Source organism: Eretmochelys imbricata, chromosome 4, assembly GCF_965152235.1.
Source record: "Eretmochelys imbricata isolate rEreImb1 chromosome 4, rEreImb1.hap1, whole genome shotgun sequence".
NCBI lineage: Eukaryota > Metazoa > Chordata > Testudines > Cheloniidae > Eretmochelys > Eretmochelys imbricata.
Window position 1 is genome coordinate 58,009,878 of NC_135575.1, and position 24,256 is coordinate 58,034,133.

General features: G+C 41.6%; 1 protein-coding gene across 1 annotated transcript in view; it reads right to left on the minus strand.

Annotated features, from left to right (window-relative positions):
• Window positions 1–22,132, minus strand: part of ZNF827 (zinc finger protein 827) — a 134,175-nt gene extending 112,043 nt beyond the window's left edge. The window contains exon 1 of the mRNA XM_077814457.1: window positions 21,831–22,132. Within this exon, the coding sequence (XP_077670583.1) occupies window positions 21,831–21,873 (43 nt within the window). The 5' untranslated portion in view covers window positions 21,874–22,132. The remainder of the gene's footprint in view (window positions 1–21,830) is intronic.
• Between the last annotated feature and the right edge of the window lie 2,124 nt (window positions 22,133–24,256).

The window sequence follows — 24,256 nt, forward strand, 5'->3', positions numbered from 1 at the left end:
TACAGTTAGCCACATTTTTTCTTGACAAGTGATTCCAACATATCTAGCCTCTCTCTGGAGAGCTGACTGGCAGTGTTTAAAGTGTGGTGACCCTGGATTGCTCTTCTTCACAATGGTTATTCAGAGAGATATAGATGTGACTAAAGATTTTTGTCCATCTAGCTGGCCAATCAGAATATTGTAAAGAACAATAGCAATGTTAAAATTAAATTTATCTTATCTCCTCTTGCCACGTACCTTTCTCACATATCTTGCTTTTAGACTGAATGTCCCACAGTATGAAAGAGTCATAGGACTCATACTACAGCAAGTCAACAAAAGGATTTAAAAAAATATGTACACTGCTATTACGATTTTATGGTACATACTGTATATTCCCTGATTCCTTATTTATTTCCAACAAGTTAAAAAAACTTTAGATAGCAGCTGATGAACAAGTAATAATTAATACCTAGCACTTATATTGCACATTTCATCCACACATGCAGCCTCAGCTAACAGATATTTAAATAAAACCTGCCATAGAAAATATATGAAGCGGGAGTTCCTCCTCCTGTTCCACTCTACTTTGACTACTGCAATGTGGCTGCCTCCAGATCCCAAACTTGCCTCCAACAGTGGAGAGAAAGTTCTTCCCCAGTATCTCTATCCCCAACACCAGCTTGGATTTTTTACCCAGCAGCTCCTTAGTCCCCTGAAACAGGATCTCTTCTAACTGCTGGCACTGTTCTAGTTCTCCACTTCTCAGTACTTCCCTGCAGCATCAAGTCCTCTTTACTTTAAGGCTAATGTTGAGAGCTGGCATCCAAATCCTATCATGAACACAGTCCAACTTCCATTTAAACATTAGTGTTTTGGTTTTAAAGAAGCTGTATGAAGCCTGATGGTTTTATATCACATGGGAGCAGGTGCATGTTGGGGAGGCATTTAGTTCATATGGATTCATGCCCCCTGTGCTTGAGCAAAGCTGAAAACTCAAAGAAACACACCTGAACCCACCAACTTTCCTATGGTTTCAAATTAAATCATAATCCCCTCCCCAGAATCCAGGATGTTCATTTGACAGTTGGAGCTGGTCTGCTTGAACTGTGTGTCATCCACAGGGAGCCTATCAACAAACTCTGGCTGTATTTTGAGTTTGTGTTGGACAATTTGAACAGCACTATTTGAAAAGACACAAGATTTTCTCATAATTATATCTGACTCACTGCTTATGAGGAGTCCTGAAAAACTTGGAAGGAAAATATATTTCCTTACTGAATTTTTCCATCATATACAGGCTATACATTGTTACTGCAGGGATACTTATGAGCATAAGGGTTGGTATTGAATTTTTTTTAATTAGAAAATTAAGTTCTAGTCTTGGGGAGTATAAATCGCCTGGACTTTGCAAATGGATAAGTTAATGAGAATTTGGCCGAAAATGTAATGTAACTTCAGTGGGAGCAGAATTTGGCTGCTGTAAATTATCCAACAATTGTTCAAGTTTCTCTTGTCAAGGATTATGGGGCTGATCCTGTAAAGACTCTTCTTTGCTTACTCCCATGGGAACTCTGTACACATAGAGCATTTGTAGGATTGGTCCTTGAATTGTTTGTCAATATTTGACCATCAGTGGAAGTTGTAAGTACTCAGCATGTCTCAGGATTACATCTAGACAAATTGGAGTATTGGGCCAAAAGAAATCTGATGAGGTTCAAAAAGGACAAGTGCAGCGTCCTGCACTTAGGACGGAAGAATCCCATGCACCGCTACAGGCTGGGGACCGACTGGCTAAGCAGCAGTTCTGCAGAAAAGGACCTGGGGATTACAGTGGACAAGAAACTGGATGAGAGTCAACAGTGTGCCCTCGTTGCCAAGAAGGCCAACGGCATATTGGGCTGTATTAGTAGGAGCATTGCAAACAGATCAAGGTAAGTGATTATTCCTATTCGACTATTCGACACTGGTGAGGCCACACCTAGAGTACTGAGTCCTGTTTTGGTCCCCCCCACTACAGAAGGGATGTGGAAAAATTGGAAAGAGTCCAGCGGAGGGCAAAGAAAATGATTAGGGGGCTGGGGCACATGACTTACGAGGAGACGCTGAGGGAACTGGGGTTATTTAGTTTGCAGAAGAGAAGAGTGAGGGGGCATTTGATAGCAGCCTTCAACTACCTGAAGGGGGGTTCCAAAGAGGATGGAGCTAGGCTGTTCTCAGTGGTGGCAGATGACAGAACAAGAACCAATGGTCTCAAGTTGTAGTGTGGGAGGTCTAGGTTGGATATTAGGAAAAACTAATTCACTAGAAGGGTGGTGAAGCACTGGAATGAGTTACCTAGGGAGGTGGTGGAATCTCCATCCTTAGAGATTTTTAAGGCAAGGCTTGACAAAGCCTTGGCTGGGATAATTTAGTTGGTGTTGGTCCTGCTTTGAGCAGGGGATTGGACTAGATGACCTCCTGAGTTCTCTTCCAACCCTAATATTCTATGATTAGAGGACAGAAATGAGTCAAAGTACATCCTAAACTTGCTAACAGTGTTAAAAATCCAACCAAATACTTAGACAGCTGTTGCCACTGATTTAGCTCAGTATGAGGCATGTTTCGGTAGAACCCCAAATATGTGCAACAGTAAAAGTGCCAAACCCTCTTTACTAACTTATTTACCTTGTAAAAAATATAGTGACACTCTGCTTTGAGAGGAAATCAGATTCAAAGGCAAATCCTAATGACCAGAAATAATGACTAGGTAAATTCATAGAGAGAGTTCAAAAAAGAACTAGATAAGTTCATGGAGGATAGGTGTATCAATGGCTATTAGCCAGGATGGGCAGGGATGGTGTCCCTAGCCTCTGTTTGCCAGAAGCTGGGAATGGGCGACAGGGGATGGATCACTTGATGATTACCTGTTCTGTTCATTCCCTCTGGGGCACCTGGCATTGGCCACTGTCGGAAGACAGGGTACTGGGCTAGATGGACCTTTGGTCTGACCCATTATGTCCGTTCTTATGTTCTTACAAAATTATATTTTATGATTCTACCCTATGGGTATTTTCCCTTTTTATTTAAAAGTATCAGTATATTAGAATTTGCTGATTTGCTGTGGATATTACACAAGCTTCAATTTTTATTATTTTTTTTTTTTTTAAAAAAGGACATTTCTGAAAACTAAAAAAACGCCAGTCAATTATGCCTTGGACTTATCCAGCCTAAATCAACTGCTGGAATTGTTTCTCTGGCACCAACACAATACATGCTTTCCACACAGGAGAGTGAAAGGCAAGGGAGATGAATGAACTAGAGGTAGGGTAATATAGATGTCAGAGAGTCCAGGGATGAGGAGGATGCAGTACAACACAGGCCAAACAGAAAGCCTGAACAAGCTTTAGCTGTGTGGATAGAAATAAATGATCAGACCACAAAAATGTTACAGAGGCAGAATGGGAAAACCTAGACACAGTTAGGAAAAAGGAGGCATTGAATGACTTCCAGATTATCAGCTTGAAGATGATCTGGGAGGAAAACTAAGGAGAGTGGGAAAGGAAAAGAAGTGGAATCAGGAGAATATGGTGTCATGGAAGGGCAAGATTTTGAGAAGTCAGGTATTGTCAATCAGTGTCAAATGCAGCCAGGGGGTCAAGGAGGATGAAGGAGCAGAGGACTTGAAATTTAGCCAGTAAAAAGTCGCTGGAGACCTTGGACAGAACAGTGTCAGTGGAGTGGAGAGGACAGAAACCAGATCGGAGGGGATCCAGCATGAAATTAGTGTAGAGGAACTCAAAGCAGTGCTTGTGAACAGCACATTCAGTGGGTACTATATCAACCAACAATGGAATTGTAACTCAGAATTTAATACAAACCTGAAAATTAGTATTGCCAACTTTCAAATTGCACAGAACTCTGAGCACCCTTGCCCCACTCCTGCCTCGAGGCCCTGTCCTGCCCCTTCTCTGAGGCCCCATCCCTGCTCACTCCATCGCCCCTCCCTCTGTCACTCGCTCTCACCCACCCTCACTCGCTCACTCATTTTCACTGGGCTGGGGCAAAGGGTTGGGGTGCGGGCTCCGGCTGGGGCGCGGGCTCCGGCTGGGGCCAGAAATGCAGAGGTCCTGGCCAATGGGAGCTGCAAAACCGGCGCTCAGGGTGGGGGCATCACGCGGAGCCTCCCTGGCCGCCCTTGCAGGGAAATGTCACCCTTCCTGGTAGCTGTGCGGAGCCAGGTAGGGAGCCTGCCAGCCTTGCCAACTGGACTTTTAACGGCCCAGTCAGCACTGCTGACTGGAGCCACCAGGGTCCCTTTTCAACTGCGTGTTACAGTCAAAACCGGACACCTGGTAACCCTACTGGAAATATATGGAAGAAAATAATGGGAAAATAATGGCTCTGTCAGCTTTCCTAATACAGTACATATCTGTACCATGTAAATAACTTACCTTCAAATACATTATTTTTAACTCTGAAACCCTTCCCTCCCCCAAAGATCACATGCTAATTCTGCGTCACTTTTGTCTGTGTGCCTCTGGCTGCCAACTCCACATGAATCTTTATTAGTTTCACACCAAGATGTGATAGAAAGTCAGCAACCCTACGTCTAAAGAATAGTAGCTGTGCAACCATATGATAAAAAATACCTGGGAGTTAATTTTACAGAATCCCATAAAAGTTGTCCAACCCAGCCCAAAAACCTGCCGACTAACTTTTTATTATTTGAAATGCTGAAAAAGGCTGCCTTTTAACCAGTTAGAATAATAAAAGCTATTAGGCAGTTTTGGGGGTTGAGGAACTTTTATGGTTTTCTGCACTGACTGGACTGTACCAATCTTGCAGGGACTGCTATGGAGTGGGGGATACGTTCCCACTGAAGTTCCAGAAACTCCCCTCCACAGAACGGCATTTACAGCAGTCTCGGAATAGACTATACATTCAGAGTAGTAGAATGCCGATTTTCCCACAGGGATGCTGAAGAAAAATCATGATTTTAATAAAGGCCTGCCATAGCTTCTGTACTACATTCACAGCACCAACTAAAACTGAAAAGACACAGTTGCATAAACAGCACATGGATGCTGGAGTGCACACCATCCCCCACAGTTCCCTCATGATGCTGGTGACCTATAATAGATAAGAAGCACAGGAAGTCTGTCTCTTCTCTCAGTGGAACTTTTGGTTCACTGATGATTCATCTAAGGACCATTCAACTCTTGGCCTCATCACAAAATGGTTTATCAATGTGGCTGGTGCCCGAACCAATGGGGTCAACACCAAGCGTCTCCATTGTAGACTGACCTAGAGAGTAGCACAGCTATAACAGGAAAAAGCCAGAAAACAACTGCTCCTACATTCTGTCTTTCTCCCTCATATTTAGAATATGTGCAAATATAAACACAATTAGCTAGAGAAAATCCCTGGGAGTGATTCTATATTTCATCGCCATGTCTTCTAAAATAACAATTTTCCCAAAGGAAAAAGAAAAATCACAATTTTAAGGCAAGACAGCAGCTCTATTACCATTCTTTGTTCAAATTGTCATTATAAACCTCAAAAGAAATCACTAGGTTGAATACTCTATGAGAGAACTTTTTTAACCATAACACTCTGAGATTAGTCAGATGCCATAAGAATATTTTCAAAGGAGACCACCTTGTAGGCCGTAGCATGTCATACAAGAGCAGGCTACAAAAAGTGCTATCAATACCTGCTTGGACCACTATCCACCTGATAGAGGGACAATGATAGCAGATGTTTATAAAATGAGAAAAAGCCCTTATCTCCTTTTGAGAGAGTCAAAAGGAAATAAACCTCCCTTAGCACTGCTGATGTCAACCAACTACACAGAGGAGTAGTTCAAAGACCTAAAATGCAACAAAATATTCCACTCCTCCCACAACATATCTCATAGTATCTAATGCTTTTAGGTTTAATGGGGAATGAGTAAACTACAGTAGCCAATTTTGCTGAAAGATAACTAATTCCCTATGAAGTAACATCCCATAACAGATATTTGGACACAACTTTCATAACCTTACCACCAAATGGCGACCTCACTGACTTACCTTTAAAGGAACGAGCTGCCCTGTCTGTACATTAATAGATCAAGAGAGTTCACCTTGTTTATATGAAGAAAGAGATAAACTGTGACTGAGATCCAAATACCTTTGCTGGCATAAACCACCTAGACCTTTTTCAAACCTGAGACTAAAGACTGGGAAGCCCTTTACCAAAGGCCTGGGTTTTCTCTGAGTCCCCTTAAATCAGCCAAGCTGTCAATTAGAGATTTTGATGAAGCCCTATGAAGCTGACCAAATGGGAGGGAGCTCAATTACTACTTCTATACCTCCCACTGAACCTGCAGTCAGCAGAGTGATTTCATAGTCCACTTGGTCCATGAAGTTATCTAGAAGGTGATTGTACTTGAGGACATGGATTCTCTCCTTATGGTCTCTCCATACTCAAGTGGCAATGCACCACATTCCTCACTGTACACTTAAAATGGTGGGTACATTTACACACCAGGGCTCACAGGTGGACCACTGAAAACTTCGCCTTCCTTTGGCTACCAGGAAAAGAGAACTTTTAAATTCGATAAGATTCTCCTGAGTTACACAACAGATTGTTTACTTTTTTGGGAAGCGTTTTGCTTTGACATCTTCTGAATGTCTTTCTACAATGACAAGTTGTTCCAATCAGGAAGTGTCAGATCCCAGGGTTGGCAGAGATGCTGGCTTTCCTGAAATGCAAATAAGGTCAGCTGTCATCTCAACAGTTCTGCCATCTCTAGCACACAAGGAAGCCTTGTCATCTGTTTCCATTTGGGGAAGGAAGAGAAACTGGAGTCTTGCTGCTAACAGAAGTTGTCTGGGAAAGACCAATTTAAGCTTTCCCATACAGCATATCAATATGGGTATTAACCCATACACCAGTCTAGATAGCTGTCTGGAAAAGCTGGCTCTGTATCCAAAAGGATCCCTAGATATATGACCTTGACATCTGCAGCCTATACAAGATCCTCGCAGTGTCTGTTCTGAGTCAAATTGTTTTAAGTGATGGCCAAGTGAATGATCCTTCCTGCTTGCTCCTGAGGGACCTGCAATGGTTTGGGGACATTCTTGAACAAGAATTTGGCCCTGTGGATACTGAAAGAACTTCAGCTTCTCATTAATGAAGTTCACATTGAAAAGTTTCATATTAGTCACAGAACCACAGTCCAGATTGATGCATTTTGAGCAGAAACACAGGAGGGCTGAATCCTGGCTATCTGCAGATACCTGAGTCTGCAGATCGGCAGACTCAGTTACCTGGCAGCCCACTTTCAAATGGATCAGAACCTTGCACAATGGCCAGATTCTAAGGAATGGCCTCAGAGACCCTAGTCTAAAGACAAGTCACAACCACAAATTTGTTCAGACAAGAGCCCATGGTGCTATCAGTGTTTTGTCCTCCCTAGACACAGCAAATGAGGAAAACAGGGTCAAGTGAAGGTATCACCATAGTGTCGACCAGCAAAGCAGCATAATGGTTTCATCCATCAACATGCAGTTTTATCTACGGCTTGTGGAATGTGAAATCTAGTTAGGGAAATACCTCTATTTGAGGCAATGGGGAGAATCACACCACATGCTTAGGGTATGTGAGGGTAAAGGGGTGGAACAATGATCTTTGTTCTTTGGGATTTCTTTTATCCCCTGAAGGACAATGCATTGGAGGGAGGGGGCTCAGAGATTTAAAGGAGGAATGATCATGAGACCAGATAAGACTTAAATATAGCAATCTGAGTCAGAGGGCTCAGAAAATAGATCATCCACATTTTTGGAGAGGAATGAATGGTTACAGGTAGGCCCCTGCCTTGAACAGCTCAAGTAATACCAGCAACATTTCCCTCCTGTTTATAAAAAAAAAAAAACTGTAAGCCATTTTTGTAAATGGTGCTGTGGAGTTGTCATGCTCACTCCCCAAGCCTAACACGTGTTTTGGAGGATGTATCTGCCAACAAGATAGATCATGGCATCTATCTTAAGGTTACTATATTCTTCCCTCCTGTCAAGCACCAAAAGGAGAGGGAGAGTTCCTATGCAGCTTAGTTTTTATGGAGTGGCCATTCACGAGAAAAGGAGCATCTGAGAAGAGACTGGAGAGGGGTACTTAGTGTACGTGCTATTTATGCAAAATGTGTCTTTTAAGATCTTACTGTTAAAAAAAAAAGGCAAGAACATCTTACCTTCTAATCCTGATTTAACTGGATAGCCACATCAGATAAAAACTGTTGGTCCAATCTGTTTTGCACAATATATATATTCCTACTATTGATTTCACCAAATTCTTACTCCCCAGAGCCTCCTGCCTATTCTCTCAGGGCCTTCAATTGTGTCTGACTCATCTAAATTAGAGCCTGTACAGGGCCTGCCACTGCCATAAATGGATGCACCAATAGCTGTTTTGACTGCTTCCTGAAACAAAGTGCAACTTCCTTCACCTGAAATGTATTGCAATCCCCGCCACACCTTCAGGTCCTACAGCCAAAAGTAGGCATAAGCATACTTCTACATACTGGGCAATTTAGAGCAGCCAAGACTAAGTGATTTGTTTAGGCTATAGATTATTAAAACTTCAATGCACCTCGATGCATGCAACTTATTTGAGTGCAGCCAGTCATTTAAACCTGCCAGGGTCGTCAAGACAACTAGCTCAGACATAGGTGAGAGGTTTATTGCAGGAGTGGGTGGATGAGATTCTACATTGTGCAGGAGGTCAGACTAGATGATCATAATGGTCCCTTCTGACCTTAATATCTTTGAGTCTATGAGTCTAGATTTCAGTCACCCTTCCAGCTGAAAAAGAGGTGGACAAGAGGAAGTTTGAGCATCAGTTCAGCACAAAGGACTGACTAAAAGTAAGAAAAGTATATAAGCAAGCCTTGTTGCACACACACAATTTGCAATGAAGCTAAGAGTTCTCTGATCGTAACTGCAACTTATTATCAAGGTCTACCAAAGGCACTTCAATGATCACAATAATTCTGACAGCCATCTGAAAGCCTGAAATTGGTTTAAAGACTATTGGAAAAGGCAGTAAAGTACTGGAGTTATTAATTGAGCAGAGCAGGATCATTTTAAATTTTCCTCACAGGACACACCCAGCCATGCTGGAACAATTTGTATAGTGGAGGTGAAGAAAGCCATTGAAACTGTAAACCCTGTACATGATGGAAATCACTTCAAACCAGAGGGTGCTTCTGCACCCCCAGCACCCCCAGTTCCAGCACCTATGGACACACCATTAGCCAAAAGGCCAATCTAGGAACCAAAGTTGCACAGGCTGATTACCTGCTCCTTTACCCATTCATTTGAAGGGGCTGCTGTTATGTGTTGTACCCACTATATAGGATCTGTCCCCTTAAGCAATCAGAAGTAAATTTACCATAGCTGCCACAATGCTATCAGAAAAAATTGTCTGCTAAGGTTGATAAATTGGTCAATTATATGCCTCCTTGACTTTTATTCTTCTTGTGTAAATGGTTTCATCCTTACATTACCAATACCTGTTACAAGATGATGTGTGCATTGCCAACACAACTGTTTAAATTACCAGATCCTTAATTGAGCTAAATGGAATTACAGTTGGCTTATTAAAAAAGGATTCTAAAAACAAAGCTGTAGAAAATAAAAATAAAAGAAAATAAAGATTACTCACAAGTACTCTTTGAAAATGTTGTCTATGCATATTTAAATTTTTGTGATCAGCACCTTTCCTGCCCCTAGCACCAGTGGGCTACAAGAATCTTCCAGAAAAGCAGTGCCTATTGGTTCTGCATCAGTGCCCCATTGTGCAGCCAATGATATATAAAAGAGCCATGCAGTCCCCTGCCATCTCAGTTCCTTGTACTACATCCCAAAGTCCTACGTGAGCATAGAACTCTGAGGCAACACTCTCAAAGAACTATAGTCACTGGTTTCTTTTCTAGGGGGAACGCTGCATATTCCGACTTGTGGGAGTCTAAAGAACAGTACAATTCCAATGGTGTAATGTAGTGACACCTGAAGATCAGGACTCCATTGTGCTAGATGTTGCACAAATGAGACAAAGATATGGTCCCAGCCTACAAGTGGAAGACAGATCTAGGCTTCAGGATGAATTGTCAAATTAGTGGCTGGGCAGATGCAGAAGATGACCTGAAAGCTGAAAAAGAACTTCATCTCTGAAATGAATTTCCCTCTACCCTATCTCCTCAGTTGCTGGTGAATCTAGAACTCCTGGAAAGTGTCCGTACTGACTCTGGAATCTGAAAGAAGATGCAATAATGCTCTTCTGCTTCTAAATATAATGAATCAGTCCCAGAGATATGGCAATATATCTGGTTTCTTTTATCTTTCAGAAAAATCATCTGTTTTAGAACGGAGAAGACCCTCTCCTTTTAAGGGGAGAACTTCTACCTTGGCCTCGCTCCAGCTGAAAGACTAGATGATTTAAGCCAGAGAGATCTTTGAAGAGTGACACCTGAGCAAACGCACTTGAGGAGGTTTCAAAAACATTGTAAAATGTTCATCAAACAAGTCTAGAAACCATTTGACCCTGTTAGATCAATGCCCTTCACTACTTACCCCTGCCTCTCAAAGAGATGGTCACGAAGAGAAACATCCAGATCCATAAGTACTGATATCTAGCCATGATGGGCTGATAATGAACAACTTGAATTCCCAGAGTAAGTGAGGAGTATATCTTCGTACTAAGAAGTCATTCTTTTGAGCCTCTTTCTCAGATGACATAGTACTTTACAGCCCTTCAAGATGGATGGGTGAGTGAAGAAAGCTAAAGAAGGACCTGGTATAAGTGATCGCTCTTCTTGATGAGCACAGATGCCAGAGTCAACCAGATATTCCAAGCAGGGTTTTACATGCCTTCATTAATGGGAAGAGTAATTGTCACCTTTTCCTTAGTCTCCAAGACATTAAAGAAACAATGTGTCTTCTCCTGAACCATAGTAGAGTCGAGTTCCAAATAATCTCTCATTTGAACTATCAATTCCTGAAACAGGTTGTAATCATCAGGAAATGACACTGATGACGAAATGATATTATCAAGAGGAGAAATGGATGATGCTGCAGCTTCCTTATCTGTAGGGAAAAACTGGTCAATATCACATGCCAGCTCCTCTCCATCTGGTCTAGAAAAGATATCATGAACATTGGCCAGAGATGGAAACAGAACAAGATTTATAATCAGTTGCAGGAATGAAGCAAGTGGTTATTATACGCTAACTCTTTTAGGAGAGGCAGAAGAGGAAAACTGGAAAGCAGATTTCTCCTTACCCCCACTGTATTCAGAGAGGTTCTTGTCAGTATCAATATCAACCAAAGATTAAGCTGGGGGCAAAGAAAAGAAGCCTGCAACGCATTAGCCTAATGGACAAGGGTAGCCTCTCAACAGAAGTTCCTAGTTGATCCAAAGGAAAAACAAGAACCCCTGAAATCTAAAGCCCCCTTGTCCTGTGAGCTGTCCAGATGAACCTTAAAGTTCATCTTAGTTGGCATTGTGCCTGACCCAGAAAGCTCCCAAAACAGAGGTATCACTTTATATTCTGTTTAGGCTCACGGACTTCTCTAACCTAGGTCAGCTGGCACGACTGTCTAGCTGCGGATAGCTGGAATGCTGAGTGCTCCAACCACACCCTCCTCTCTATCCTTTCCATCCCTGACACACCCCCCACACTGGGCTGTAGAAGGATAGAAAAATAAAAGACAGTTACGGTGGCTCTCGACCCTCTGGGAACTCCCCAATACCATCCCCAGCCAGGAACGCACAAACAGCTTCCACTGCTGTTACATCATCTTAGCAATGCAAAAGGAGCAGAGTGAGCCTGTGAATCTGGCCCCTAGATGACAATGCTGTTAGTTTTAAGTTGTAATTTAAAAATAAAGTTAATTTGAATTCAATGGAATTATATTATTCAAATATTTAAAGTTTAAAAAGTAGCTATAGAGCGTATGTTGTAATTAATAGTTTCCTTTTTATAAAAAAACACCAGTTTTCTACAGTAATGGTTCAAAACACTAAATCTTACTAGTGCTACTGTAGCATTTGGAGTTATGGCTAGAAACTAGCTTTGTAATGGTAATTCAAGTGATCGGTCTAATAAAACAACCAAGGAAATCAATTAAAAAACCTTGTTACCATAGTATTTAGGCTGAGATAAACAAAACAAGCTCAAGCTGCTACAGTGGCCTTAATTATCCCTATTGTGCTCACGTCCTCTATCAAGGGGTCACAAAGTAAAAGGTGATCTCATATACCATATGCACTGCAATACTCAAGCATAACAGGTGACATCAAGACAGCATGGCAGCTCTAACAGAGATGTTTGTTTTTAATTGGTTTGTGTTTCATTTTGCTAATTTAATTTCTACTGCTATATCTCTCGTAAATAATATGAAGCTGATTTACCATTTAAAATATTTACTTTTGTTCTCTCTCCTGCTCACTCATGGTACTTTAAGTCTGGTAGCATTCCCATGGGTTCAGAGACAATGGTTTCAGGTTGTGCTGTTCCTGCCTCTTGATGGTGAAATTATTCCTATATGCTATAAATGTCACAGAAATCTAGCTCACTGTAATTTGACTTTGCTGTTTCCTAAAGTCAGATTAGAACATGGTAAATTATGTTCTTTGTGTTTTTAATTTTTCCCACACAGTGAAGGCATTCTGGTACGTATCTATGGGAAATTTCAAGAAGAGTTTTTTTTGTCGTGCTGTGTTTTCTACCAAAGACAGCTGCTTTCTGTGCCCCTGAGAGGATTGCTGGGGTTAACAAGCAGAGCCAAACAAGAGAGGATTAGGAAGCTACCCATAGTTATAGGCTAAAACAGTGAAGCAGTCCTCTCCATGTGAAATAGGCATTGCTCACTCTTCGACATGCTGTTTAAGACACTGCCCCAGCTTTCGACCCTTGACAGAGTTCAGAGGTCGTATAATCAACATTCTAGGACTGAATAAAAGACCTTCTTTTCTCAAACCTTGTTTTATTTTAAAGAGAATCTAGATTTCATCCCAACTTGCTGATACAGGAAAATAAAGTCTTGTAATTACCCACAGAACAGGTACTGCATAAACAACAGCAATGCATTTCTTCATCCTGCCCTAACAACGTATCTAAACTCTGACCTGGAGGGAACCACATCAAGGAGCGAGGGAAGTTTCCTCTTCATGCCCAGTCTTTGGCTTCTCTGCTGATACAGTCAACAAGTGCACCAAGTGTGATTTTTTAAAAAATATATATGCACACTTCTCCTTTAGGAACGCTACTGAGTTTATCAACTCATTTCATACAGGCCGCTAAACTGCCTTCAAATACGATGATTTCAAGAGTCTGATTCACACTTTTTGCAAAGGCCCTTTTACACCAGTTTAAAGGGACATTAAAAGTGGACAGAAGATGCCCCCTCAGAATAGCCCCTGTGCAGAGGGTTTCCCTTCTCAGTGTAGAAGTGGCAAAAGGGTTCTACGTCAGTTCCCAGAAAAAGGGATGAATCAGAGTATGCTTAGAATGCACTGGTTCTGGGCCCATGGGAAGCAGAGTATAAATTAGAACAGCCCTAAGGTTGCTCTATCTTACACTGGTGACTGGTAAGGGACCCAGAATATGAGAAATGCCAGGGTAGAAGAAGTTACATTACAAGTAGAACGTGTAGTACAGTAGAACCTCAGAGTTAAGAGCTGATCGGTCAACCACATACCTAATTTGGAATAGGAGGTGCACAATCAGGCAGCAGCAGAGACCCCCCCAAAAAAGAAAAAGCAAATACAGTACAGTGCTGTGTTAAATGTAAGTTACTAAAAAAAATAAAGGGAAATTTTTAAAAAAGGATTTGACAAGGTAAGGAAACTGTTTCTGTGCTTGTTTCATTTAAATTAAGATGGTTAAAAGCAGCATTTTTCTTCTGCATAATAAAGTTTCAAAGCTGTATTAAGTCACTGTTCAGTTGTAAACTTTTAAGAACAACCATAACATTTTGTTCAGCGTTACAAACATTTCAGAGTTACAAACAACCTCCATTCCCAAAGTGTTTGTAACTCTGAAGTTCTACAGTAAGTGGTAAATGTTCTTGTAAGTTGGCAGGCTGATCCACCAGCAAGAAGAGTGAAATAGTGACCCAAACAACTGCACCGGTGCACTGCTCCAGTTCCTTTGATCTGGGCTTTTCTTTGTTAACGCAGAAACATAGATTCAGAACAGCTCAAAGCAACCCAGTCTCAAAGTCTTGTCTAGCCTTTGTCTCCAGGGCTTTGCCATCCTTATACCCCCTCCTCCAGGGCTAGGGCCCTACTCAGCTGAGGCTTCCCTTCACCCGGCTCCTGCTCCCTACAGGTGTCTCCATCCCAGGCCTCCTGACTGACAAGTGTGAAGATCCCTCTCCCAGCTCCTTCCTTGACCTTGAATTTGCTCCCCTGCTTCAGATATAGGGAATGGGAGCCTATGTGCAAGTTCCAGTGTTTTGTCTGGCTTTTGAATTACAGGCAGAACATTTCACATCTAGGTCACTATTTCAAAGGCAGACCTGGCAACTAGTGACTGATTCTTACTCTTTTTCTGCACTTGGGACAGGGACGGAGGGAGCAAAGGAAAAGAGAATTTGGTTTCCTGACAGGTCTTGTAAACAGTTTGTCCTAACACCTAACTTCTCTTCTTGTGCTTTTGCCTGCTACATAAGTTAGTCTTCATCAGTTCTACCCACTCTCCCATTCCATTTGTGCTGCCAAAGTGCTGGAACAAAAGGAGAAAAGGCCCTGTTTCATGAAGTCTGCTTTTTCCTCTTCTTTGTTTCTCAGTCTGGAGTATTAAAATTCAACCTGTCCTGCAGAAAAGGAGTGGGTATTTTGTTTATTTTAACCAGGGAGTCTATTATTCAATCAAATCTTGTATTCTATTCTAAATATTGTACGCACAGCAGGAAATCCTCTGTAGGATAGGAATAACTTTAAGGGCCAGGACTGCACCTCTGAGTTGACTGAGATTGGAATTAAGCACCCAAAAAACTTTAGTGTCTTGACCCAAGAGGAAGTCAGACTGTTCATGCTGACACAGATACATCTGAAAAAGAAAAACTGCCTCTTGGGAGCATAACACTTACTGCATTTAACTATGCCCCTCAGTCAATCTGTGAAAAGAAAGCTCCTAAAGGACATATTCTTATCACAGATCTCTGGCTGTGTATCACTGAACATTTTGTAAAATCAGCTACACTGCAATGTATGTGTGTAGATCCAGTAGCTGATTTTACAAGACACTCAGCAACATGTACCCATGTATCTAAGATCAGAATCAAGCCTAAGTTTTATTATTTTAATTTCAAAACTATTTTCTAGTGGAAGAAATTCCCTCTAAAAGTAGGCTTTAGGGAATGATAATATTCACCTACCTGGGACTTTTTGCTTCAGCATCTAGACATGTACTTTACTTTCATGCCATAAAAATGTAATTTACAAACTTAGCATGAAAATACAAGACTTGCTTGTAGGAGAAAAAAATAAAAGAGAAAACCCTCAAACTGGAGTTCATCATGTACTGTTAGCTACTTTGAAGTCTAGGCTTTTGCAAACATTTTCTTATAAAATATATCAATAGATCTTTCAGCCTCCTTACACCATGAAGTGTTTTTTACACTAATACCTAAATGGTATTCATTACAGTACTACACCTGGCAAACTAGGCAACAGAAAATTCCCATTACAACAGAAACATCATTATTTACAAAATACACTCAAGTATGACTGTGCAGTAGCTTAACTAAAATATAACTGTGAAGGGATTCTAGGAGTAAGCCAAATTACCTCTTCATAGACATCTGAACTGATGTCTAGATCTTGATTTCTTTCAATAGGGGTAAAACAAAAATAGTCTCATATATGGTGCTTCATGACAAATCACATGGCTTATGAAACGTCATGCTAAAAAACCTTTTAACTTCCAAAAAGTTCTCTTTTGTAGGTCAAGCTCTCATTATCTTGTTCTGGGATCTGGTCTGATTAAATTATAGGAAATTACTAATACTTCATTCTGAACAGACCAGCTCCTCTTGGGCTGTTCGGTTTTATTTATTTCCTTAATTCCCTCCATCCCTACCTTCTTACATATGAAAAAGAAAGAAGAAAATCACTCTCCTGCAAAAGGTGAGGTTAAATTAATTTTCTCATATATTTAAAAGAATGCATTCTGTTCTGATGTCTCCATACCCCAACCCTCCACACCACTCCACCACAGTGGTTCCTTCTGTTGGGGCTGTAAAAAGTTGCATTTGTACTTTATGCTAATTTGCATCCCCACCCTGTCCCAAATTTCATTCAAAAGATCCTAAAATTGTACATGGCTCAGTGAGCTCCAAAGCTGGCTCTTGGGCAGTCTAATTTATGCTCTGGCAACATGATTTATTAATGTTTTGTACTATCGCACAACACTAAGACACGTACTACCATTGTCTGACTTTTGACAAGTGTCCCAGTGTAATGCTGAGAAATTATTTTTAAAAATACAATCATAAGAGGTTGATTCTTTTTCTTTTTGTGGTTTGAAGTAGGTATCTAATTTATTTGGGCATACTTTATTTATGTGATCTTTCTTCCTCAAGGAAAACAATGGGAGGGACCAAACAAGATCAATGTTTTTTTTAGGTGGAGCAATGCAGACAACACTGTATGCATCTCATATTGCTCTTTAGGTAAAAGATGCACTACAATACCACAAGGTTAACTACGATGATAGCAATGAAATTATTAACCCAAATTCACTAAGAATAATAATTTTCCCTACATGTATTCTCTTGTCAGCAATGAGCTATACCATGACCCCCGCCGTGGCAAGAGGTTAAAAATAATAAATAGAAACTATGTTAAAAGCTTCTCCATGTACATGTGATGTCTGCTAGTAAGGTAATAAATACTATTAAAAGAGAGAGACTCCTGTTGCTGATAAAAGCCCTTTTCACTGGCAGCTCTAGATTCCTGCACGAAGGCAAAAGACTGTTGTGACGTATGGGGAGCCTTTTGAAAGTCCCATCCATAATGCCTACTGTAGTCTCAAACTATCAAATCTCCAAACAAACAAAGAATAGAAAGAGAAAAAAGAAAGAAACTTTAAATAATATTGAATTTATCTAGCAACATTTTCTTTACGCTCTTTGTCAATAAATTACTACAACAAAAAATGAGATAACAAAAGGCTAAATGGAACATGCGGTAAATTAGGTGTAGAATATGAGTCAGTTGAAATTCAGTTTCAGAATAGTATAAGGCAGTGGTTCTCAAACTATTGTACTGGTGACCCCTTTCACATAGCAAGCCTCTGAGCGCGATGCCCCTTATAAATTAAAAACACTTAACACCATTATAAATGCTGGAGGCTGACACCTCGTGACCCCCCATCCCATGTAATAACTTCGCGACCCCCTGAGAGGTCCGGACCCCCAGTTTGAGAACCCTTCGTATAAGGGAATGTTCAGGACTGTATCCTAGGCATGATAACTGAACAGTTATGAGGCTCCTCCTAAAAATTCAACTATGCTGTTTGTACCAATATAGTGCCACAATTACATTTACTTAATTAGCAAAATAAATTCAACAAAGAGTTATATTGAAGTTTGTACTTGATTAAATACATTCCTCAGACAATAGCCATTTAACATTTAGGAGGACATTGTCCAGATCAGTCTGACAAATTTAGTTTGAACTTATATAATATCAGTCTACTAGTTGCATTTTGCACTTCCTGTAAGCCCTTGAAACTGAATTAAAGTCAAAGCAATAGTGACTGCTATAGTAAAGGTGACTTGAAAGTTGACATTCTAATCACCTGTTTCAAGCCTCACTACTTTCTGAAACTTTCACTTTTCAGACTGCCATGTTTCCAGTAAGGCATGTTCCACTTTCTGCCAGAACGTGAATTTTTGTTGGAAAATCCAAGAAAAAACAATTCAAAATGAGGGGAGGAAGTAAACAAGAAAATATTTTCTCCATTTTAAAACACACACCTACAACTTTTTCTTTTAATTATCTCTAAGCACTGAAGTAGCTATGCTATGGAAATATCCCTCATTGAGGAGACAGCCTTTGAGTGTTCCAGTTGAAACTGATTGATTTATGTGAGTTATGAGCATTTGAAAACCACACTCTCCACATGCATGGCAAGTTTTTAATAAAGGTAATATAACTAGGTTTGTAAATTAAGAAAGACTATGCTACACATGGCTGTGAAAAATTTAGTGAGGATGGGTAGCGACTGAGCCACGGGCTCCACAGCAATTTGTTAAACCTTAGCCTTATTAATTTGCACCTTTAAAAGTAGGAAAGAAGCATTCACTGTATTTTGTAAGGTGGGGAAGGGTAGGCATTCTGGCCATGTCTAGCTAAAAACTTTAATTATGGAATTTCTTGTTCATAAAAAAAAAAGCCACCAAAAATAGGCAATACTGTTTCTCAAAACAACATAATATACTTTTTATTCTACAACCTTAGAAACATACGGCTACCATCTTGCAATTGTTTTCATTCTCCTATATTTACACTATTTTAATTGTTGTAATGGTCCAGTATAACTTTGATAAACTTTTTATACACTTTCTCTCCGAGGCATGTGTTTTAATAATTGAGGCCCCAATCTTGCAAATACTTGTAACTTTACACATGTAAGTGGTTTCAACTGTGGTCGGTTTCTGTAAGTACAGAATTGTAGCATTATTCAGTAACCATGTATTATTCTGCTGCAATTTCTTTTTGATGGACAATACAGACTTCCTTAAATGCAATTCAAGGAATAAGACTGTTAACTAAGAAATAACTAGGGAGTAGGTCCTGAAAATACAGTACTTACATATGTGCTTAAATTTATGGACAAGACCAGTCCTATATGAAATCCTGTTAAAGTCAACAGGACTATTTATATGAGAAAAGTTACACCTTTAAGTATACAAGGCATGTCAGCAAATTTTCACTATATTCTCTGTTATAGTTAACCTGTAGTATGCTGTGTAACAATGTTTTACTGTGTATTTTCCATATAATTCACTTTAATACACTCTGTTTGGCCCATATGTCGTACATAGCAACCTTAGATACACAAGATATGCATATTATATTGCATTTAAGAATTAGCAAGTTATTATGTAAATAAAGACTTTATCATAATGTAAATGCATAATGGATGGAAGAGTTAAGGTTGCAAGTACATTCTTAACTATTTCATTTCCAGACTTTAGTGCTTAACTATGCAACCTTAACATTCTCCTACTGCAGTTTCAGATTTGGGGATCTTCTTGAATGAAATATGTATATACTGTTTATCTAGGAAACATATTGCTAAAATCAATTTGAACCTTAAAATCAAAATATATTTTACATTTAGTACATGTTAACACTAAAATGTCACAAAAGTCACTATTTATAGCATTTGCACACTAATTGCAATGGACTCCCAAGACATTTTCTAACTCTGTAGGACCCTTTGAATGCATAACAGCATTTGAACAATTCTTACTGAATTACCTAATACATTATTTTCCAAGAACATCTTTTAATCCCAGTGCAATTTGTCTATAAAAATATAAATCCCACCAAGCAAAACTGACATTAGTTTAGAAAAATTTAGTGCATAAGCACACATCAGGAAAAAAACCCACTACTTAGCTCAAAAATTAGTGTAAAAACTCTGCAAATTAGGCCCTGAGTTTAAACACCTAGCTTTGCACAGTACTTCAACAAAGGCAACTGCTCCTCAGTTCAGCAAATGTTACTTTACTAGAGCAGGGAGTCTGGGGGTGAGTGGGTAACAGCATGCAACTTGAGGGGTAAGGAAAAGCCAGTACATAAAACTGAGCATAATTAGCAGCGGTCTGTGCACGAGAGGCACAACCCAAGTGAACTAAAATGGAGACTGAATTTCATCTCAGCCCTAAAGAAACAGAGGGTAGTCGCACCAGGTCAGGGTCAAGGTCACCAGCAGGGCAGTCTGCAGCTGCCTGCAAAGCTATCTTATCTGCACACACAGAACTCAATTTCCAAATTCTGTCAATTCAGAAGAATTTTCTGCCCTCACCAGCCATCCGTCCCCCCTCACCCCCCCCACACAAAAGTTTAAAATTAAAATCTTGTTTTCTCAACCACTATTCTCAAAGTTGTTATTTTGTGGAAGTTTGATGTTCATGCCAACACCCAAATCATACATACAAAGGAGAGATTAGCCCCCCCTCCTCTCCTTTCCCTTATTAGAGATCAGTGAACTGGAGGAAAGCAGCAGTGGTGCAAACACAGACCACTGCACTTTCATGAACTCACTTGTGCAAGCTTCCTGAACTAGATAGATTTCTATATGGGGAATTCTCTGTATGTGTGTGTGTTTCAGACTCAGATCCTCTAGCGGGCAGATGGTGAAAGGACTGTACAGGGGCAAATAAAAACACACACACACACACACAACCCCAAGCCCTGTGAGTCGGCTCCAGCGGAAAGAAAGGGAGAGAGAAATATTTGTGGAGCTGCAAGTGCCATTTCTTCCCCCACCTCTGCGTTGGCTAATGTGCCAGGTTGACAGTGTCCGGGAGGTGGTAAAGGGCTAGGAGGGGAAGCGGTGCCTCAAACCCCTTCCCCGATAGCTAAAAATATATGGAGAGAGGTAATCGATCGCACTCTGTCTGCGGCGGAAAAAACACTGCACACCATATACCACAACCTTAACCCTCCCCCTCCCTGGTGAACTTCAGGTGACCGACCATGGCTTTGACACATAAGCAGTTCAGCTCTCACCAGACACTGAACCCTGGGGCACAGCGAGGAGGGGCTGCAGACAGGCACTGAACATATGTACTGGAGACAGCAAAATGACCCCTAAATCTACCCCCCGCCCTCCTTAGACCGACCCTAACGCCACGCCGGGGCACGATATTTATAGGTTTTCTTTCCCCCTCTGCCTCGCTCGATAGCATCCGATCGCTTAATGGAAGGAGAGAGGAAGAAAAGTTAACTGTTTTGCAAAGAGGAAAAAATGGGGGAGCGGGCAGAAAAGGAGCCGGGGGAGCGGGCAGAAAAGGAGCCGGGGGAGCGTGAGCTCGGTGTCAATGCGTAGCCTGTAGGCTAGGAGGGCTGCGATGCACTTTAGTCCCGAGCTCTGCTTCTCAAGGCTGGGGCAGCAGTAGCGAAGCCTGAGTCTAGCCTGGCTCGCCTGACCCTTCATTTTATTGCGGCCAGGAGCAGCCCCTATGCTGCCTCCCGCTGCTGCCGCCGCCGCCGCCTCCCTTGCTCTGCAGGGACCTCGCATGCCACGATCTGCCCCCTGCCTCCCCCGCAGCGGCAGCCCCGGCTCCGTGTGTGTGGGTCCCCCACCCCTTGTGCCCTCCTCGGCCGCTCCCCGCCTCGCCCTCCCCGGCTCCGGGGCCGACAAGCCCAGCCGCAACCTTTAGCCGGAGACGGACCTCTCGATTGATTCTGCACAAGACGCCAGCAGCCGCTTCCCCTCCAGTGCCACCCCCCTCCCCACCCCAATAAAAGAGCCCCCCGGCCGGCCCCCGGGAGAAACCCGCACTCCCGCACAAATGCACAATCAGCGGAGAGGAGAGGGGAGGGAAGGGGGGGAGAGGGCGAAGGCTGCAAAGCAAGGGGGGAAAGGAGAGGGAGAGAGGAAAAATTAAAAGGGCACAAGGCTGTTCATCACCAACATGGCTGCCTTAGCTCAGACCTAAAAGAGGAATAACCCAGGCTGTGTCTTTGTCAGTTTCACCTCTGTAACCCTAAACTAATGCACAAAACAACGGAGGCGGCTGCAGAGAGGAAGGAGACAGGGAGAGAAGGAAGGAGAAAATGGCAAAAGAGGGGGCACTTACGTGAAGAGAGGCGCTTGGGCTGCTCCTGCTTCCTCCTGGGCATTTTCCCCCTTTTTTCACATTCTCCTCCTTGGTTTAATGGGAGATCAAATAAAACCAAAGGGGGGCAAAGGCAGGCACAAAGCGGGGGCCGGGGGCGGCCGGTAGCGGGGGGTTTCTTCTTCTGCTGGGGAATGGGATTGAAGCTGGTTTTCCTGGAGCCAACAAGAAGGGGGGTTTCTTTTGCTTCCCCCTTTTCTTTCTTTCGTCCCCCCCGCTCCCCCTCCCCCGGTCGTGCACCTGGCTTGTCCCCGGTCGCAATATTCTTCAATGGGAATGGATCTAATCTGTGGGAGAGTGAGCGTGTGCTATGTGCGGTGTCAATAAGGAGGGCTGGTGCGGCGGTGTCTATGGCTGCTCCCTGTGTGTCTCCAAGCCCCTAACTAACACTAATGCAGGGATCAAAGGGCAGCGGCGGCGGCGGCGGCAGCCGAGCTCCCAGCTCACACACAGGCTGGAAAGAGAGACAGACACACAGAGGCAGAGCAAAGAGGAAGGTGCCCCCAGGCTCCCAGGCTGTACTTTAGACACCGAATTGCAAGCGCTCCGTTTAGGAAGGGTTCACAAGGGGAGGATGCAATTCCTAAATTATTTGCCCCGTTGTCTTCGATCTGAAGGGGGGGCAGTTTATATGTCGACCGTTCACATTGCAATTCAGTCACGTTTCCTATAAAACCAAATAAAATAACTGATTATTTTTTAAAACAAATCTGATTAAAGTGGGGGTTTTTTTGGTGGAGGGGGAGGGAAAATTACCAGCTTTTAAAGAGAATTCTATGGGATGTTTGGAGAAAAAGAAACAGCTTGTGTAGTTAATTTCAATTTAAATTAATTGGGGAAAGGTGTGGATGACCTCTTTCCCCTCCCCCCTCTGAAAAATTAATTATTATATGGGGAAAAAACAAAAAGCGTGATGGATAAATAACTGCATTGATGCAATAATATAATACCAGGTTTTAAAAATCCCTAGTGCAGTTAAAAATATGAAAAAATGCAGTCAGCATGCAAATCACAACTCCTTGACAAAAAGGGGAGGGGGGATCAAGATTAGATCACGCCAATGGATGGTTTAACTGCTACATAATGCTCCGACAGTGCACACAGCAATCTTGACTTCTGAAATTTACTTTTTTCCTGCTGTAAAGCAGGTATATGAAGCTTTATCCTGAAGCAATTCCAATGTGCATTAAGAACCCAGTATAGCAGTTTTCATTAACTGATACCTACTTTCATTACTTCACAAATCACACATCTTTCTTCAAAGAAAGACATGAGGAGGAGGAAAAAAATAGAAAAGGGACTAGGTCTCACTAAAGCACAAAAGGTAGTTGGTGAAAGAGAAGTGTTCTCTTTGTGACTTGCAGTCATTTGGATAAAAGTTCACTAAGAGGTTGTTAATGATTTAAACTCTAAAACCTGCTACTACAATTGAAGTAAAATGGTTTGAAGCACAGCTGTTTCATATAGCTCTCTCTTTGTGAAAGGAAACTTTGAACTTAGTAGAATGCATAATATAAATCATGAGTCAGAGGTAGTAAAAATAAAAAAAAATGCATTATTCTGCTATGTATACCTTTTTGTATTTTTGCTTTTGACAATCTGACTCATCATTTTATCACATTACATTTTATCCTGCTAACTTCAAAATGCTCACATATTAGATACGGTTAGATGGATACACAGCAATAGTGAGGCACACTACATCTTTGAAGCACAGTACACTCATTTATTACTTAATATAACAATCCTGTGGGGTAAGTAAGTAATACCATTATACCCATTTTACAGCTGGAAAAATTAAGATACAGAAAGGTTAAAATACTTGCCCAAGGCCAAATCCTGTTAATGGCAGAGCAGGAGTGCCTCAGTTCTTAGGTCCTGGACTCAGTTCTCCAGACTGTGCTGTTTCCCTAAACATATTATATAAAATTAGTAATGTGTACTAATGATGTCATAAAATACCCTTCGTTATAATCCACATCTTGGCAGGTGAGTCCTTCCTTAATATTAATGCCTAAATATGTGGGACTTTAGTTACATACCTTTTGCTAAAATTAATAGAAGTGGTGCCCTTGTACTGTTTTTAAAATATACCCCATATGCAGCTCTTTTTGCACTGAACTACACAGGCTTTCTGACTAGGACTGATCTTCTGTCCAAATGTTCCCTGCAATGAAGGAGACCAGAGAGCAGTGGATTCACATAGGGAGGGAGTGCTGGCTCTAGGATATTGTCACTGCTCAGGAGAGGATGGGGTGTGAGGACTGTTGCTTTCTGCAATATCACCTCTACCCCTCCCACATGGATTTCTGGCACAAATTAACACAGACAGTGTCAGCATTAATTTACAATATGCCAATTTCCTGTCCCTCATTTGAAACCCTCTT